Source organism: Alexandromys fortis, unplaced genomic scaffold (assembly GCF_014885135.2).
Source record: "Alexandromys fortis isolate MF-2015 unplaced genomic scaffold, M_Fortis_MF-2015_v1.1 scaffold_144, whole genome shotgun sequence".
NCBI lineage: Eukaryota > Metazoa > Chordata > Mammalia > Rodentia > Cricetidae > Alexandromys > Alexandromys fortis.
In genome coordinates this window covers 799,219-818,411 of record NW_026068021.1, presented here as the reverse complement: position 1 = coordinate 818,411, position 19,193 = coordinate 799,219, and the positions used below count along the sequence as shown (strand labels likewise).

The 19,193-nt window shown below is 51.0% G+C and overlaps 1 protein-coding gene across 1 annotated transcript in view; it reads left to right on the top strand.

The window, feature by feature from the left end:
• The window catches only part of Sdk1 (sidekick cell adhesion molecule 1), a 961,631-nt gene that overhangs the window by 891,261 nt on the left and 51,177 nt on the right, over positions 1-19,193 (top strand). Inside the window, exons 33-35 of the mRNA XM_050163182.1 lie at positions 6,155-6,290; positions 7,342-7,401; positions 7,611-7,712. Coding sequence (XP_050019139.1) covers positions 6,155-6,290; positions 7,342-7,401; positions 7,611-7,712 — 298 coding nt within the window. The remainder of the gene's footprint in view (positions 1-6,154; positions 6,291-7,341; positions 7,402-7,610; positions 7,713-19,193) is intronic.

Genomic DNA, 19,193 nt, shown 5'->3' with positions numbered 1-19,193 from the left:
AAGCCCTGGTGATTCTCCTGATTCCATCTGCCCTGCTGAAGTGCCGGGGCTGCAGGTGCACACAGCCACAGCTGGATTTTACATCAGTGCTGAGGATCTGAACACAGGTCCCCATGCTCATACAGCAAGCATTCTTGCCTCTAGAGCATCTCCCCCACCTGGGGCGGGCACTTGAAGGGTGGTCTGCCTCTTTCTAAGGGTCTCCTTCTGCCACTGGCCTCACCACAGGCCAAGAAACACTGGGGCCAAGTGACCCATGGGCCAAAGCCTCTGAACCCATACACCAAAGCAGCCATCTCTTCCTTCCGAGTTGCTCTCATGGGTGTCTATCACAGCAGCAGAATGTCTGATACACACATCCTTTGTTTAATGCTGTATTTGTAATGAAGGTGACCTAGGACCCTGTGTGTCCCTAAGTCACTGGACCTTAGTCCCAGAGGGAGTCCCTGTACCACTCTCTAAGATGTGGGGGTCACAGGGATGTAAACCTAGATCCCAGGAGACCTCAGCTGTCCCTCTGGATTCAGATTTGAATTCTAGTTTTTACCTCATGGTCTCATGAGACCTCAGGCGAGTGCTTTGCTTCCCTGAATCCTAGGTCTCTTTGGTAGCATGGGGTGAGCTTGGCTCTGTAGCCTACCTACCTCTCACGTGAGCAGAGAGGGAGCCCCGGGTAGAGGCCAGCAGCTATGTGACCCAGCCCAGTCCTGTCAGGCAGCTGGGAGGGGGAATGCTTTCTTAGTAACTTTTCTCACTGTTATCCGACCAAAGCTACCCGTATTGGGCTCGCAGTGCCTCATGGTGGGGAAGCCTGGGCATCAGGAGTCTGAAGTAGCCTGTCCTGTTTCTCCCGCAGTCAGGTGGGCAGAGATTGATGAATGTCTCTTGCCCTGCTTTTATAATCCAGGCTCCCAGTCAGGGGGTGATGCCGTCCACTGTGGACAGGTCTTCTCACCTCAGTTGACCTAATCAGGATAGTCCCCGCAGACGCACCCAGAAGTCCATGTCCCAGGTGAGCCTCTATCTCCTCAAGCTGACAGTTGAGATCTCTACAGAGGCTAATGGTAGAGTCCTATTCCTCCCAACACAGGTCTCTCCCTCCACTCAGTTCTGTCAACCCCACAAAGCACTGTCCTTCCGGGTCTTTCCCAGGGCACCATTCTCCTCCTGGGCAATGGTTGTTGACTCTCTGGTGCACCATAACTGTGCGTCACCTGCATTTGAACAGGGACTTTTGGAAAGCCATCCTAGACTCTGAGTCTGCCAAAGTTAGGAAGAGCTTCCAGGTCCCTCTGAGCTTCTGCCCACATAGATGGCCAGTCCAGGGTGGAATGACGTGTAGAAGGAGTCCCCCTGGTCTCTAGCATGCTCAACTCACTTGTATGAGCATCGATTGAGCATCTGCAGCACCCAGGGTCTGTCGTGGGTGCTGTAGGGCTATGGAACGGAGCACAGGGAAGGCGGAGCCTTGTGATCAGGGACACGTGCTGGACCAAGAACTTCAGGCTTAGGACTGGGAGGTGTAAATAGACATTTCCTGTCCTGACTGAGCCAGGCCTAAATAACTGACTCAGGCTAAATATAAATCATAAGTGCTTGACAGATAGCTCAGGCTTATTGGTAACTTGCCCTTACATTTTAAGTTAACCTATGTTCCTTATTTATGCTCTGCCACGTGGTAGTACCTTTATTAACATGGCACATTCATCTCCTGCTCCTCTGTGTCTGCCTGGTGACTCCCAGACTCCACCCTTCTTCAGCCCATCATTCTGTTTGGCTTTCCTGCCTAACTGTATCCTGTCCAGCCATTGACCAGTCAGCTTCGTTATTAAGCCAATCACAGCAACATAACTTTCGCACAGTGTAAAGGAATATTCCACAAAGGAAGGACCAAGCCTGGTGCCAGACTTCTGCCAACGGGGCTTCAAGGCATAGCCTGGGAGTTGAAGCATATAAGGAGGCTACAGTGTCAGGATTTAAATTCAGAACGTGAAATCGTTTTTGGATCTGGGGGAACAACTTGGGAAGACTTCCAAGGCTGTTCCCTTGACCTCCACCATGATGCCAAACTGCAGGAATACAGAGCAAACTAAACCATGCAGTGCTCCACAGAAGCTGTCTCTGAGACCCTGCAGAACCACCAAGCCCTGGATGAGTGTGAAGCTCCCACCCTGCAGGAGTTGCCCATGGGCAGGTCTGGACTGGCCTTTGGAGAATCTGCCGTCTCTGCTTATGCCAGCCACTTTCTGAACTATAACAAAACATCTGAGAGAATTAATATAGACAGGAAAAAGGTTGTCCATTCCGCTCACAGTGTGGCAGGTTGGAGCCTCTGTTGAGAAGTGCATACTGGAACAGAGTAACCACCTCATAGCCAGGAAGCAAAGAGAAACGGACCAGCCTGGGGTCCCACAGTCCCCTGCAAGGGCACAAGGCTCCCGTGTCCTGACGTTCTCCCACTAGGCCCTGCTTCCTAACAGTTTCAGCTGGGGACTGTTCTAGACAGCATTAACAGCCTGGAGTCATGTGAAAAGAGTCTTAATTGAGTAATGTCTTTATCAGGTCGGTCTTTGGGCATGTCTGTGAGGACTATCTTGATGGTTAATTGATGTAAGAGGGTCCAGTCTGCTTGGGCCAGCAGCTTGTATAAGAAAGACTAACACAAGCCAGAGAGTGAGGCAGCAAACAACGTTCCTCCACCGTTTCTGCTTCAAGCCCCTTCTTAAATTTTTGCCCTGACTTCCCTCAGAGTTGGACTGTGACGAGAAATATAAAGTCCTCTCTTCCCCTGGATTGCTTGAGGTCAGAGTGTTGTGTCACACCAACAGGAAGGAAACTGGGAAGGGGTGGAGGCCTGTAGCACACAGCTCTCCCATCCAGACCACAGCAGATACCTGCTGGGACCGCACACAACTCGACTCTGAGATACTCTGGGACTTCCAAGGCAAATATGGCTCCAGCTTAATGCTGGCCGGTAGAGGGGCTTGGCCTCTTCCCTTTCCATCCTCTGACTCGACTAGAAACGGCTCAACCTTTAACACTTCCTCCCCCTACCCTCAGCCTGCACACTCAAGGACTGGGGTCGTGTGTCTGCCAACAGCGGTACAACTGCACTATGTCTCTAGCGTTTCCATCTGCCCATGCATCCTGTTCGGTTGATATTTTGAGTGAACAGGATCCAATCCTCCCCGTGTTCCCTGTGGTAATTGTCCCCAGCCTGTGTGTCTTCGGCAGAGCTGGCCAGGTCTTAGCCATCCTTGCTCTGGTGTGATCCCAGACTGACGGGCAGGCTTTGAAGGTGACCCTGGAGGGGGATTGCAGGGCTGGCACCTGCAGAGTCCAGAAGCGAGCTTTTGATGTGCCCACTCGCCCTCCCTTCTTGCTAATTAGAGCCAGCCCGGATCCCAGAAACGGGAGCCCGTGCCATCTCATCTGCCTAGCCCGAGTCCTGCCATCCCCACCTCCCGCTGGTGTGAGTAAAGACTGTGCCGGAACCTTCTGCATGGCCACGTAGTGTTATCGGAGCTGCAAGAGCTGACTCCTGGTGTAACACTCAGAGCCACTGGACAGGGACTCGCATCTCTCTGGTTCTTTGTCAGGGGCCTCAGCAAGGAGGAACAAAGCTGCCCCCGGGTCTTAGAAATACTTGCTGTCCCTTGCTTGGCAAAGGGCTTTTTATCCGTGTGTTGCCACAGGACCAATGCCTGTGGTTCAGGGAACCATGAATGGCTGATTAGTGGACTTTGAGGAGGCCCTTTCTTGGCAAGTTTCCTGACTTAGACTGTGGATCATTTTGGAAGTCAACAATGTGGAAAACATCATAAAACCTATACAAGTTCTGGCCCAGGACCCTTGGGCTGCACTTCTCAACCAGGCTGCCCCGTCTAGGCCAAAGAGCGCCATGGCTACCATGGGTTGTGTCATGGCGGACTCTTCCTTCCTTCAGGGGCAGCATACAAGCCACTTTTGTCGGTTCCCCATGCTCCAGGCACTGAGGCTTCCTCAGGAACTCCACAGTTCTTCCTCCCCCGCCTCCATGGCTCTTTGTCGTTCCTGGAGCAGATCTCATAGCCCCGAGGAGATGCAGGCTATTACTAATCCTCAAGCTGTTCAGGGGAACCTCCACTTCTCAATGGCTCTGCCTAGTGCCTGCATGAGGATGCAGAGTGCAGACGGGCCCACTTCTCCTCAGGAGGGGTCCAGTGGCACGGAGCCAATTCCATCCCTTAGGCGACCATATCTATGAAGCAACAACCTGCAGTCTGGGAGACAGAGGCACTGAGCCTTTTGTGGCCACTTAGCTGGAAGAACAGCCAAGGACGGCATTATTCTTGCTTCACCGCAGGGACAGATCCGTCTCCTTTCCTGTAGATGCTAGATGTGCAGAGAAATGCCTCTTACTCTCAGAAAGCGCTGGCTTCCTGCCTTAACAGGGTGGTAGAGGACGGACAATGGCTCAGTAAAATACTTGCCTACAGGAGAAGCCAGGCCTGTGAGCTTAAAACCCCAGCACTGGAGAGGCAGGAACAGGCAGATCCTTGGGGTTCACTGACAATCATAACTTATTTGGCAAGCTCCAGGCCAGTAAGAGACCCTACCTCAAAAACAACAGGACAGACACCTGAAGCATTGTCTTCTGTCCTCCACATGTATATACACACAAACAGCACCTACATGCACCCAAGCAGCCCATATGCATGTACACGCACGCGCGCACACTCACACACACACACACACACACACACACACACACACACTATGGTAACAGTAAATTTGGAGTGTTATACCATTAATTTTGGCAATAGCACGTTGAAATTCAAATCTGGTTGGGTAACCTATATGTTGTTGCCTAAACTTGACCACTCTAAGAGCAGATAAGAAAAAAACAAAATAAACTCACCTGACCCCCAGTCCCTGGGCTAGGGCTCATTTTTCTGATCCAGTTGTCTGAAGACAAGTTGAGCCACTGGAGACCCCCACATGCTGCCAGCAACATTCAGAAAGGGTCAGACGAGAAAGAAAGGAAAAGTCTCTTCTGAAGTAACTGCCCCGCTACACTGAGACCCAGTTTCCCACTAGCTGAGACCATAGCCGAAGTAGGGGCACTCCCCGCTGTGGCCCATGGTGTGTGGCAGAAGTCCTGGGACAGAGTCACAGCTCTGGTTGGCACTGGGAGTCTGCGAACCACTTAGACAACAAGGCCATGTGACCCAGCAAGCCTCCCAGGCATCTGGTTACACACCTCCACCTCTGTCCAGCAGCTATGCTGTGTACCATCGCTGCATTTGAGGCTCAGAGAGAAGGCAGTCAGGAGCTGCTGACCAGTCCTCGTGGCAGGCCTGGGACCCCCACCTCCCCAGCTAGAAAGTTCACAAATACTGTTTCCAAGAGTGCTTTCAGTGCTACACACACACACACACACACACACACACACACACACACTACTCCCCACTTGTGTGTGGGGTTGTGTGTGGAGGGGTGTTACAAACATGTATGGGTACATACATACACATACACACATGGAGGCCAGACAACAGCCTCACGTGTTCCTTAGTAGATGTTTACACTAATATTGGAGACCAGGTCTCTCATTGGCCCAGAATTCACCAAGTAGGCTAGGCTAGCCCCCAGGAATCCTCCTGTGTCCTCCCCAGTGCGGGATCACAAGGATGCAGCTCCCTGCCCAGCTTTTCATGTGGGAGGTGAACTCAAATCCTAGAGCTTGCAAGGCTGGCACTTTGCCAGCTGTCTCGCCAGCTCTCCTTTGTTTTTAGCCATCAAGGACTAGAGGTTTAGAGCCTGCTTGGTGGCTCAACAGATGAAGGTGCTTGCAGGCAAGCCTGACGACCTGAGTTCAAGCCCTAGAACCTACACTGTAGAAGAAAATCAACTCCTGGAAATTGTCCTCTGACCTCCACATCCATGTCATGGCGTGTGTGTGTGTATACATGCCTGCACATGTGAGTGCATGTGTGCACGTGCACACACACAATCATAAACATAAAATAAAATATGTGTAAAGATGATTTGTGAAAAATCAAAGAACCTTGGCTTGAACTAGAGACTCTTACACCAAGGTCTTGGCTACTAAGCCTTCTGTACATACTGACTCTGATAATATCCCCAAATGGCTGAGTGTACAATGTCTCTGCAGCCTCCCCGGGATGAGAGCCTCAATGGCCTTCTGCAAGGCTACAGGATCTACTACCGTGAGCTGGAGTCCGAGACAGGCATGGGCCCTGAGGCCAAAACACTCAAGAGTCCCTCTGCCTTGCGTGCTGAACTCACAGGTGAGCGGTGCTCCTCTCCTGGGGGAGGTTCACAGGTGAGCCTTCCATGTCTGTCTGCTCCATGCAAGGCATGCTGGGAAGTACTATAGAGGAGTCAGGCGATGGCACAGGGAGGGAGCAGGCAGTGCAGTGTGAAGCCAGTGGGGGCACAGATGGAGGTAGATGACCTGGAAGCTGGGACCTGGGGCCTGAGGTGAAGGCCACACCCATCTAATCTATGTGTTTGGTACCTCCTGACCTCTGCTGAGCCTGTACCCCACCAAAGCCAGTGACAGCTTAACTGAGAACCCTGCCCCTCTACCTCCCTCTCTGGACGAAAATGGTCCCTAAATGCATAGAAAATTCCCTTTTTGCCACGTGCAGTGGCACATGCCTTTAATCCCAGCACTCAGAAGGCAGAGGCGGGCAGATCTCTGTGATGAGGAACAGGAACAGACAGGGTAGAACACCTGGGCAGCATTTCCTACCTAGTTCACCCCCATCTGGCCAGGAAGCTGCCTAATGTTGGTTTACCCAGCATGCAACAGGCTCCCGGCTCTACCTCATCCTTCCCACCAAGAGGCACCTGTGCCAGCTGCACACAAACTTGTCCCTGGTGCCTCACAGGTTGATGGGGACCAGGTGTGTGTACACCTAGTCCCAGAACACTTAATGGGTGACCTTCTTCTCCCCTTCAGACCGGAGTCCCACAACTTGCAAGCATTGGTCAGCCAACAGACCTGCAACCCAGAAGGCCTGGAGAAATAAAAGCCTGTGTCTTTAGTGTTGTCCTCTATACCGCTACCAATGCCTTTACGTTTGTTTCCTTCTGCCAAAGGGCCAGCCCACCGCCACTTGTCTCAGGCTGGCGTGTCTTGCTTGATGTGTTAGGTAGGAGGGTAGTAACTCCCGGGAGCTAACGAGAAGCCTACAGTCTCTGCAGGGCCTGAGAACTGAGGCAGACAGCAGCACAGCACCCCTGTCCAGCTTGCTGTGTGACTCATGTTCACCCCACGCTGGGTTTACAGGAACAGTGTCCCTCTGCGCTAACTGCCTTCCTTACCCCTTACAGCCCAAAGCAGCTTCAAGACCGTGAACAGCAGCTCCACGTTGACAACATATGAATTAACACGTAAGTGCACAGGACTTCGGGCCCCTGTGACTAGTGCCGTGAGGCAGGGATGCTCACCCATCTCCAGAGTCCAGGCAAAACCAGCCTGGATTCGTGGCTCTAATTGCTGGAGTTCCTCCTTGATGGTTCTGTCTCAGCATGCCCACATATCAGGGGAACTTCTAGAGGCTGGTCCAACATAGGCTGACCCTTGGTGTTTGACCTTGCAGATCTGAAGAAGTATCGGCGCTATGAAGTCATCATGACCGCCTATAACATCATCGGCGAGAGCCCGGCCAGTGTGCCCGTGGAGGTCTTCGTGGGGGAGGCTGGTAAGTTCCAGCCAGACAAGGGCCACCACCATCAATCAGATAGCTGCAGGAAACACAGAGACCTGGCTTCCTAATGAGCACACTGGAGACTCCTGAAGAATGATTCCTTTTGGTTCCCAGTTTCCATCCGCTAAGTGGGGAGGGGTAGAGCAGCTTCTTCCTGGAGGAAGTGCAAGAGCTGGCAGGCATCACAGGCTTCCTCCTCCTTCCCACGTGTCCCATCGGGTAGCCCAGCCTGCAGGATGGTGCAGCCTGCATCCTAGGCAGCTGTCTGCCCTTGCACACAGTCCCAGAGGCAGCTCTCCTATGCTAGGAAATTCTCAGTCTCATCAAGTTGACACAGTACCCATTACTCTCCTTGTTACTATGACAAACCCCTGATGAAGAGAACTTACCAGAGTGTGTGTTTATTTCCTCATGGAGGTGGCGTAAACAACTGAAGGAAATACAGTTGATTTGGGTCACTGTTGGAGGGTGCAGGTCATCGTGGTGGGGGAGGAGCCATGGTGGCACCCAATTGAGCCTGAATTTATCAGGCTTGGTGGCAAGCACCTTTACCGGCTGAGCCATCTCACCTACTCATTCCTCAATTACAGCTACCCTCTGAGCATCATGGGCCCTCAGCCTGAAGTACTCAGAGGCTGTTATGCAAACAGACTCAGCTGTGGTTCTGTGAATGAGCTTGTGGGGCTGAGTGATGGCCCTGCCATTTGTTGGCTGTGTGACCTTGCGGACATTACTCAACCAATCTGAGCTCTCACCTTTGAGCATTGTGATGTGGTATAGAAATCTGTGAGCCACAGTGAGGAAGCATAGGTTCATATCCCAGCAAGGCTCTTGGCCCTTCTGCCCATAGAATGAATTCGTAGCGTGTACCTGGCCTGGCACAATCCCTCTTCGTGTTTTCTGAGCATGCACAAAGCTCCTACGTGAGTTACCGGAGGCATCTGCTCGGCTGTGGGACGGGGCTTGGAGAGTGGGTGTTCTCTCTGGGTCCCCTCTTGATCAAATGTGTACTGTTTACCTCTGTGAGCCTCGGGGAGAAGGTAGTTATAGCCTTTCCACAGAGGCTGGTGTCTGAGCGCCAGTGTTACAAATCGGGAAGAAAAATAAGTCTGTCAAGATCCAGTCCACAGGAGGCAGAAGCCAGCTCCACCAGCTGGAAACAAGACTTCATCCATGATATTTGCATGAGCTCAATTCCGTTATAGGGAAACACCTACTTATGTGTTTCAGACACTGTCATATAACCCAGGCTAACCTGGAACTCACTATGTACCTGAGGTTATATGACCTTGACCTCCAAATCCCAAGTACTGGCATCATAGGCACGCATGCGCCATCAAGTCTGGGCCATGCAGTGCCGAGGATGGAGCCAGGGCCCCCTCTGTGCTCAGCAATCACTCCATGCCATTGAGTTAGATCTGTAGTGGAGTTTGGCGCTTGATAGAAAGTGAGCTTCTCGGATGGAGATGGCTTGAAAAGCAGTCTCCTACCCCGCCCCCCCATCCACCAACCCATCAGCAGCTTCTCTCCCTGTTGTGAGTCTCGGTGGCTATTGAATTCTTACACGTGGACCAGTCTGTCTCGAGCTTTCCTTGCTTCTGCGGGCATCTCTGCCAGCTGCCTGGCTCCATTGTGTCCGTTTCTGTCCCTTCATCGCACATGGCTCATATTTAACAACTCTGGTCATGTTCTTGGTTTGCAAAATTTTACAGCCATTTATAAGTCTGACAGTCACTTTAGCAAGTGGAAGAGAGGGGGGGAGGGAGGCAGGAGAGGAGAGGGGAGGGGAGGGGAGGGGAGGGGAGGGGAGGAGAGGGGAGGAGAGGAGAGGAGAGGAGAGGAGAGGAGAGGAGAGGAGAGGAGAGGAGAGGAGAGGAGAGGAGAGGAGAGGAGAGGAGAGGAGAGGAGAGGAGCAAATTCTGGGATTCTGATGTAAAGTGAATTCATTAACAAACTGACTTGGGGATTCCATTGCCTTCCCCATGTCCCTGTTTCCACTCAGGGATTGGCTGGAGTCTCTACACATCCTGTGGCGGGGTTGGCAGTGTTCTCCACACAGACTGCTTGTATAGTCACTGCCAGTGGGTTTTCCTGAAGCCATTACAGAGAGGCTGAGGCGACATGTCTCTGCCCTGTTCATAGCTGCTCACAGCCTGAGGCAGAGGCTCACATCCTTGCGGACATGCAGTCAATCTTAGTCCAGCAGGAAGAGCCACCCTGGAGCTGGGGCATACCTCATGTAGAGCATATGCTTAGACTATCTAAGGCTCTAGGGTCCAGCCCAACATCGTACACAAGCAGGGGCTGGGGAGATGGCTCAGTGGATAGACAGCTTTCGGAGCAAGCATAGGAACTGAGTTCCATCCCCAGAACACATGAAAACAAGCAAGCAAAACCATTGTGGCATGTGCTCTAATCCCAGCACTGGGGAGGCAGAGATGGGCAGATCCTTAAGGCTCAACGGCAACCCAGCCTAAGTCATGTGGCAACTTCCAGGCCAGGGGGAGACCCTGTCTCGAAAATCAAGGTGGGCAGTGCCTGAGAATAACACTAAAGCTTGACCTCTGATCTATACACATTACACACACATACAGATACACACACAGAAAGATACACACACAGAGATACACACACAATATACAGATACACACGCATAAAGATACATACACACAGAGATACATACACACATACACACACACACATACAGATACACACCCAGAGAGATACACACACATACACAGATACATACACAAAGAGAGACACACACATACACAGATATACACACACATGCATAGATACACACACGTAAACACAGACATACACACACACACACACACACGCACACAGCAGTCTTTTAAGTTCTCTAGAAAAGAGCTAGGTCTTGCCCTCTTCCACTCAGCAGGGACCCAATACTAAGTGCCCACTAGCAGCTGAAGGGCCAGAGCGCCATGAATTTTCCCTGAAGAGCAGAGATGACAACACTTGGCACTCACAGTCCCTCAGGCTCAGTGGGGCTCTGTGACTTTTGACGGGTACTGGAAGACAGGACAGTGCCTTGAAACTGTCACTACACTGTTACTTTAAAGCTATGGCTTTCAAAATTACATTTCAAATTTTGTTTTGTGTGTGGAGGGTGCACGTGTGCCTCCGTATGCTTGTGGATTCAGAGAACAACTTTCCGGAGCCGGTTCCCCCCTTCCACCATGTCGGTCCCAGGGGTCACACTCGGGTCATCAAGTTTGGCTGCAAGAGCCTTCATTTCCTGAACCATCCGACTCCTCAGTCCATCACAATTTTTATTTATTTGTTTTTAATTTTGTGTCTTTGTGTGTATTTGTGTGTAGATTTGTGCACACAAGTGCAGTGCTTATGGAAGCCAGAAGAGGGCACCAGTTCCCCGGGAGCTGCAGTTGTAGGCAATCAGAAACTACCTGGAGTGGATGGTGGGACAGAGGGACCTGGGCAACAGACACTCTTAATCACCCACCCCAGCACCACATAAGCTGGGAGTGACGGCATCCTCCCGTAAACCCAGCATCTGGGAGGCGGAATAGGAGGATCAGGAGTTGAGGGTCATTCCCAGCTGCGTAGTGAATCTGAGGCCAGCTTGGGCCACACAAGGCTGTTAAGTGACATCAAAAACAATCTTCCTGTAGAATGTGGGTTTTACCTTTCCTCTAATCCTACAGGTTTTTAATTACTGTTGGTCGGAAAGAGAGAAAGGGAACCACGCTTCTAGCTGTTTCAGCTCCCTCTAGTGACACATTAAGCCAGTCCTGGAGCCCATTAAGTGAAATTAAAAGGATTTGGAGCTGTGCTAGTTAGAGCGCGTTTATAATGAAGAGAGTGGCAGCCGCTCCGGGGTAATTAACGCAGTTGTCGTGCTTCCTGGGACTGCGCCATCAGGTTCACAGCGCTAACCCAGCACACAGCAGTGACATCACAGGTACCCATGCTGTATGCAGGGCTGTGTGTAGACAGGACAAGGGCTTACATCAAGACTATGAGATGAGTATCCAATGAGAGCCCCTGATTCCATAGACCTCACAGGAAACTCTAGTCTCCATGTTTTACTGGAGACTCTGATCTCAGAGGGAAGCAAGCTGAGCATTGACTTGAGTCTGGGACAGAGTTATTGGCTGGAGGAACGGAAGGACCTCCTGCAACACAGAGTGTTTCAGGACATCTAGCAGGAAGGAAGTTTGAGAGTGTGTAATGGAGTCACAGTGTTCCCAGAGCTCAGCCTTCATGCACAGGGGAAAACATAACCCTAGAAGTGGGGAGAAGACAGGAAGATGGCATTCCACACCCTAGCCCCCCACTGGGGGATTCTAGGCAGGGGCTCTACCACTGAGCCACACCCCAGCCCCAGTGTCTTCTCTGTGGCCTTTTCTCTTATCCTAGGCTTGTGGGCTCCAGTGTCCTTCTACAAGTTTCTACCTCAATTGTCATGAAACTGCTTGAGTTGGGGGTCAAACAGATCTGGGCTGAAATATAGGTCGATGTGTCATTCTAGGGCAAGGGATGTAATCCATAGGAAACTTCAAGCTGCCTAATGAGAGCAAGACTTTTTTTCTCAGCAGCATGAGTCTTGTGAGGGACCAGGAAACTGACTTGCTTGGCTTTTGTGTAATCTAATCATGATCTGTCAAGACCTGGGTCTTGCTTTGATGGGAAACTCACTGTACAGGCCAAAAGGGAGAAAACAAACAAAAACCTCAACTTAGGCAGAGCGCTGGTGAGTGGCTTTCAACTCTGTTTATCTTACAAACGGTGATAACAGCTATTGAGCAGGATAGGAGTCTGAGCTCTCAGTGCTTAAACAAGAAAATAAAGGTCATTACGGTGGCATCAAAGGCTAGGTTTGTCTGCAGGAAGGAGGGTTCAGAAGTAACTTTGAGCACTGAAGTATCTGCCAGGGACCAGATGTGGTGGCTCGTGTCTCTAATGCCAGCACTCCAGGGGCAGGGACAGGGGGATCAGGAGTTTGAAGTCAGGCTGAGCTACAAGAAAGTAAGAAAAGAGAAGTACGTTCAATTCTCAATAACTCTGGGGAAATAATCTACTGCGGAGCTCTACCTCTAGCCTCTCAAATTCTTTTCAAATTATTATTAAGTCACCGATCACAAAAACTAAACTTGGCAACCTAGTGGGGCCTGCCACAGTCTAGTGTCAAAGTGGGAGTCCTGTGTGACGGAGGGCAATTGAGGAGAAGCAGAAATCTTCAGTATTGCCTATGATAGCCCTAGCAACTGTTGATGCCTAATGTGGCCTGGGATAGCCTTGTCAATAGTGCTAGGGTGGCCCTGTCAAGAGTGGGTGTTCAGGGTGACCTAGGGTGGCCCTGACAAGAGTGGGTGTCCAGGGTGACCTAGGGTGGCCCTGACAATAGTGGGTGTCCAGGGTGACCTAGGGTGGCTCTGACAACAGTGGGTGTTCAGAATGACCTAGGGTGGTCCTGACAATAGTGGGTGTCCAGGGTGACCTGGGGTGGCCCTGACAATAGTGGGTGTCCAGGGTGACTTAGGGTGGTCCTAGCAATAGTAGATGCCTAGTGTGAGGCCCCCTCAGAAACTATATTAGTCACTTTCTCATTGCTGTGACAAAATACCCAACAAAAGCAATGTAAAGAAAAGGTTTATTTGGCTCACAGTCTGAGGGTTCATAGTCTGATGGTTCACAGTCCACCACTGTGGGAAGGCGTGGCAGCAGGAGCAGGAGGCAGCTGGTCACATGACATGACATCCACAGTCAGGAAGCAGAGAGAGATGGATGCAGGTGCTCAGCTCACTTTCTCCTTTGTATTCAGTCTAGGACCCCAGCCCATGGGATGGTTGGTGCTTCTCACATTCAAGGAGGGTCTCCCCTACTCAACTGTGGATTGAGTTGGTGGGTTACTCAGTCTAGGGGGTTTGTAACCCACCCTGCAATCAGTTATTCCAGGGTCTCGAAGGGGCGCTACCTGGAAGGGAATGAGCTAGGACAGAAGAATGAGGCCAAGCAGATTTGTCAAAGCCCCCTTTATTAGGATCATGGTTGCTGTTTATATAGCCCCTGAAGGGTAGGGAAACTGGACTCTTGCCGCGTGTTCCAGGTCACGTGGGCCAGGTTCGTCACGTAGGCCAGGAGGTAGGCCAGGAGGTAGGCCAGGAAGTCACAAGTTGCCACACCTAGTTCCCTGGATAGCTGGAATGTGAGGTGGGTTCCGCTAACAGATAGCTCTCCATCAACAGCTTAATTGGGTGTGGGACAGGTTTTGTCAATAGAACATAATTATGGGTGTGGGGTTCTCTGCAGACTCCCCAGGGTGATGGTTCCTGTAATGATTTTTAGGAGGGAAATGGCTCGTGACACTCAACTGAGTTTAGATATTCCCTCACAGACATGCCCAGCCTTGCCTCCTAAATTGTTCTTAATCCTGTCAGGTTGACAATCCGTACTAACATCATAGGTACCCTGCATGTCAGTCATGGATGACCTCCCCCCACACACATAGATGTTTTCTCCAAGAACTCTTAGAACTGAGTGGATGAATATCTTTTTCCCTTCAGGATTCATCCCAGGGCGCTGGGGGTTTGGGGGCTCTCTGGAGGCTCCACTGCCTTGCCAAAGACTGAGTGAAGCCATCTGTAGAAGTTAGTGTTTATTGACACTTTACACAAAGTAGACCTGGAATAAGGGATTCTCAACTGAAGAATCGCCCCCATCAGATTGTTCTACAGGCATGTCCATGGGGCATTTCCCTGATTGATGATTGCAGGGCCACCTCAGGGTGGGGTGGTCTTCAGCTGTGTCAGAAAGCTATGTGAACCTGAGCTAGTAATAGTGTTCCTCCATGGTCTCTCCTCCAGTTCCTGTTTAGCTTCCCTCGGCAATGAACTCTAAGATATAACGAACCCTTTCCTCCCCAAGTTGTTTTTGGTCATTGCGTTTACCTGACAACAGAAAGCCAACTAGACTAGCCAACCTCTTTCTTTCTTGGCTCAACACATGCCAGAAGCTGCCAGCAGCAGCCAGCCTGCATGTCCTGTGTGTTTGCTATGACGAGATTCCTAAGCTCTGAGGTTCTTAAGTCCAGGGCTGCTGTGGGTCCATCCAAACATGGCGTCAAGGGCAACAAGCCAGCGCTATACATTCGTGGCAAAGAACATGACATCCGATGTGAGAGGATAGCTATTGTACATGAATGGCTGTGGTGTGTGTGTGTGTGTATACACATGTGTTTGTGTGTACATGTGTTCTTGTGTGCTCAGGTATATTGCAAGTGCAATGCATGTATGTGTGTGTGTAGAGGACAGTGGAAGACCCACATGTCAGCGTCCCTCCACTTTGAATTTTAGACAGAGTCTTTCACTTTTACCTTGAACTCAGAAATTCAGTTAGGCTGGCTCGTGAGCCCCAGGGGTCCTTCTGGCTCTGCCTCCACAGCACTGGGATTTCATGTATGTGACTATTTTTTATGATTGCTGTTTTGTTTGGGGGATTTACAACTGTCAGCTGCAGAGTACCCCAGAAGTTCCTGGGGTTCCTTATCAATAGCTTGAAGAGATCTGTCTGCACCATGACAAGGACAATGTAGTGACTGCCAGTTCATCTATGTTGGCATGTTAGCTGCTACACGGGCATGCAGAGCCAACCACAGCTGTGACCATGGCCTCCTATTTTACGAGTGATACTGCTTGTGGGCATCCAGCCAGCAGATGCTGGGGAAACTGCCAGTCAAAATGCTTTGAGGAAACAATTTCATGCATTAAAAAATATGGGGAGATGGCTCAGTGGGTAAAGCACCTGCCATGAAAGAAGGGGACCTGAGTTCCGTCCCCAGCACCCACATAGGAGTCAGGCCTCCTAAGACATATCTGTAACCTCATCCCTAGGGAGGCCAAACTAGGAGGATCCCTAGAGCTCACTGCTGGGCCAGCCTAGTGAGTCAGTGAGCTCCAGGTTCAGGCAGAGACTGTCTAAGTTAGGGTTTCAGTAGCTATGAAGAGACACAGTAACTCTTATAAAAGAAAACATTTCATTGGGGTTGGCTCACAGTTTCAGAGGTGTAGTCTGTTATCATCATGGAGGGAAGCGTGGCAGCATGCAGACAGACGTGGTGCTGGAGAGGGAGCTGCGAGTTCTACCTCCAGATGGGCAGGCCGCAGGAAGAGAAGACCCTGAGCCACTGTCCCCAGTGACTTACTTCCTCCAACAAAGCCACGCCTACTCCAGCAAGGCCACACCTCCTAATAATGCAGCCCTTCCTATGAGCCCCATGGAGGCCATTTTCTTTTTTGTTTTTTAGATTTTTTTTAATTTATTAAAGATTTCTGTCTCTTCCCCACCTCCTCCTCCCCTTTCCCTCCGCCTCCCCCAATCAAGTCCCCCTCCCTCGTCAGCCCAAAGAGCAATCAGGGTTCTCTGCCCTGTGGGAAGTCCAAGGACCACCCACCTCCATCCAGGTCTCGTAAGGTGAGCATCCAAGAATCTGCCTAGGCTCCCACGAAGCCAATACGTGCAGTAGGCTCAAAAACCCATTGCCATTGTTCTTGAGGTCTCAGTAGCCCTCATTGTCCGCTATGTTCAGTGAGACCTGTTTTAACCCAGGCTTTTTCAGACCCAGGCCAGCTGGCCTTGGTGAGTTCCCGATAGAACATCCCCATTGTCTCAGTGTGTGGGTGCACCCCTCGCGGTCCTGAGTTCCTTGCTCGTGCTCGCTCTCCTTCTGCTCCTGATTTGGACCTTGAGATTTCAGTCCGGTGCTCCAATGTGGGTCTCTGTCTCTGTCTCCTTTCATCACCTGATGAAGGTTAATATTCAGGAGGATGCCTATATGTTTTTCTTTGGGTTCTCCTTCTTATTTAGCTTCTCTAAGAACCCAAATTATAGGAGGCCATTTTTCTTTCAAACCACCCCAGGGACCCGGTCTCAGAAAAGAAGGTCGAGAGAAACTGACAGAGACCTGACCCCTGGCTTTTACACACAAATGTGCAGGCACACCCAAACAGCCATGTGCGTGCACACATTAATGTGTACACACCACACACACACGTACACGCACACACTGGCTGATGTTTATTTATGTGCATCTCACACATTCAAACAACAGGCCTTCCTAATGGCTAAGTTCTCCAGGCAGGCTGGAAGCCCTGAAGCTCTCAGGAGCAAAAATTAAAAGGTAGCACATTTTGTCTATTTCCTCCCCGCATGTGCCAGCAGCATCCTGTTAGCTGCGTTACCTGCAGTACTTTTGTAGCATAGAACGCCACGCTGCAGTACAGCGGACACAGGCGTGTCTCATCTGGGAGCTTCATTCAGCCTCTTTCCACTCAGCCGAACGGCACTGGAGCCCCCCACGTGGTTGGGATCACATCGAGTGTGCGGCTCACCCAGCCACCTGCTGCAGATGGACCGGCACAGCCAGGGCCGTCCGGGCTTTGCTTTCTGCCAAGTCTCTGGAAAGCCAAGCTTGGGGGTGCCGAGGAGGGATCTATGCGCCGGCCTACCAGAGTAACGGCCGTGCTCAATTCCGCCTTTCATGATTTTAATTGTACAACAGTAATTTTGTGATCGAGTTGCCGACGGCGAACATGCAGAAGACATTAACTTTATTTATGTTTTGGATTATTAATGCGGCTGTTAAAATTCCTCCAGTTAGTTTTGATTGAATTGTTTTTTTGTGTGATTCTGTTGTTTAATGGAGCGGTAAATAAGAATTTCTGATAATGAGACCCAGCATCTGTCACAACAACCTGGTGTGGGCTATTAACATTTCCATTAGCGGCAGGGTGGGCAGCGATAATGCAGAAGCACACAGTTAGACCAAAATAAATAGGCATGTCAGGCTGGGCGGGTGTTAATTACTATTTTATTCTGCATGGGTGGGGGGAGAGAGCAGGAAGCAGGGGAGGGAGCTGCGAGCAAGGGGTGACCTACTGCTCGTGAGGTGGCCTTATCTCTACAAAGGAGCCCCATGCTAGCAAAATTTCCTTAGACAGTGATGGTGTTGTGGCTTCCTTTGATGGCCTCTAGACAGACTCAAATCAGAAGGCAGCCAGCAGGGCGTGTGGAGATGGCTCCGTCGCTAAGGAACTCACTATGCATGCACAGCTTGAGGACCTGAATTTGGATTCCAGGCACCTAAAAGCCCCAGTGTTCCCAGAGGTGGAGAGGGGAAGAGTCAGGTGAATTCCCTAGATACAATTGACTGGCTAGCTGAGTGAATCTCTTAGCTCCAGGGTTCAGTGAGGGACCCTGCCTCAAAAAATATAAGGTGGAGAGGTGGAGAGTGAGTGCATGGAGAACACCTGTCCTCGTACACATGCACAGGTGCGCACACACACACAATAAAATGAGAAGTGAGCAGTGAAAACCTGACTGGCCTTCATACATACCTGCACACATATAAACTCATGCCTGCATACACATTTGTATACACATGAACATATACATACCACAAACTTGCATGTGCGTGCACACACACACACACACACACACAAGTGATAAAGAGCAGTTGGTAGTTAGTGCTCTTGGGCCCACAAGCTGAGGTTGAAGGAGGTGAGGTGGGGCTGGGCTAGTGGGCTAGCCTCTGTCCCCTAGGGGCTAGTTCTTTAGGATAACTCCATGCAACCCTAGGGTTCAACCAGGAACCAGATTGTCTGTGAGGAGCACTCAGTGGGAGACAGGACTATTTCCCGAGAGGCAGTGAACAGCCTGCCACGAGAAGGTACCGGTGTGGAATTGAGAACCAACCGTGAGACAACTGTTGGAGAGTGGGCAAAACGGTCCCGAGCGCAGCTCCCTCTCCCTGCACTGTTCTCCACTCCCTAATGGCTGTGAGGGACAGAGTGGGCAGCCCACTGCCCTCTGGCCACTACAACTTTTGCTTGTATATCGAACCTGGGATAGGATGGAGCACCCCAGGAAATGCTCTGGTGGGAGGGAGGGAGGGAGGGAGGGAGGGAGGGAGGGAGGGAGGGAGAGGAACAGCCTCAGGTTCAGAACTTGCAGTCAGAGTAATGCACATACAGCCATGTTCACAGACACCAGAGTCCCTGTGCATGTGGACGGGCAGCTGTGTCTCTGGAGTTTTCTGGGAGCAGGCACCATAACAGAGGCACCTGAACTTGCAGTGGCAAAGAAGCTGTCATTGTGTTCTGTTCCTTCCACTGGGAACAGTGTTCTCACCCTACCCCACCCCCCGGTCAGGGATGTCTTGCTACCTGTGGCTTTCTTACCCGCAGAGCCTCTTGGGTCCCTGCCATGCCCCAGGTGCTTCTGGGACCTCCAATTGTCTTCCATGTCTCACTGTTTTGTCTCCCAGTGGGTGATCTCCCAGCCCGTTCCACGTGGGTTTCCAGACAGTGTATGTGTCTCAACATTCGCTAACTGTATCTCTGCAGAATCAATGTTCTTTGTGACTGTGTAGTCTGCTTTGTGCATTTAGAGGAGGTTCCTCTGGGAGAGCTTGCAACCTTCCTTGGCATCAAA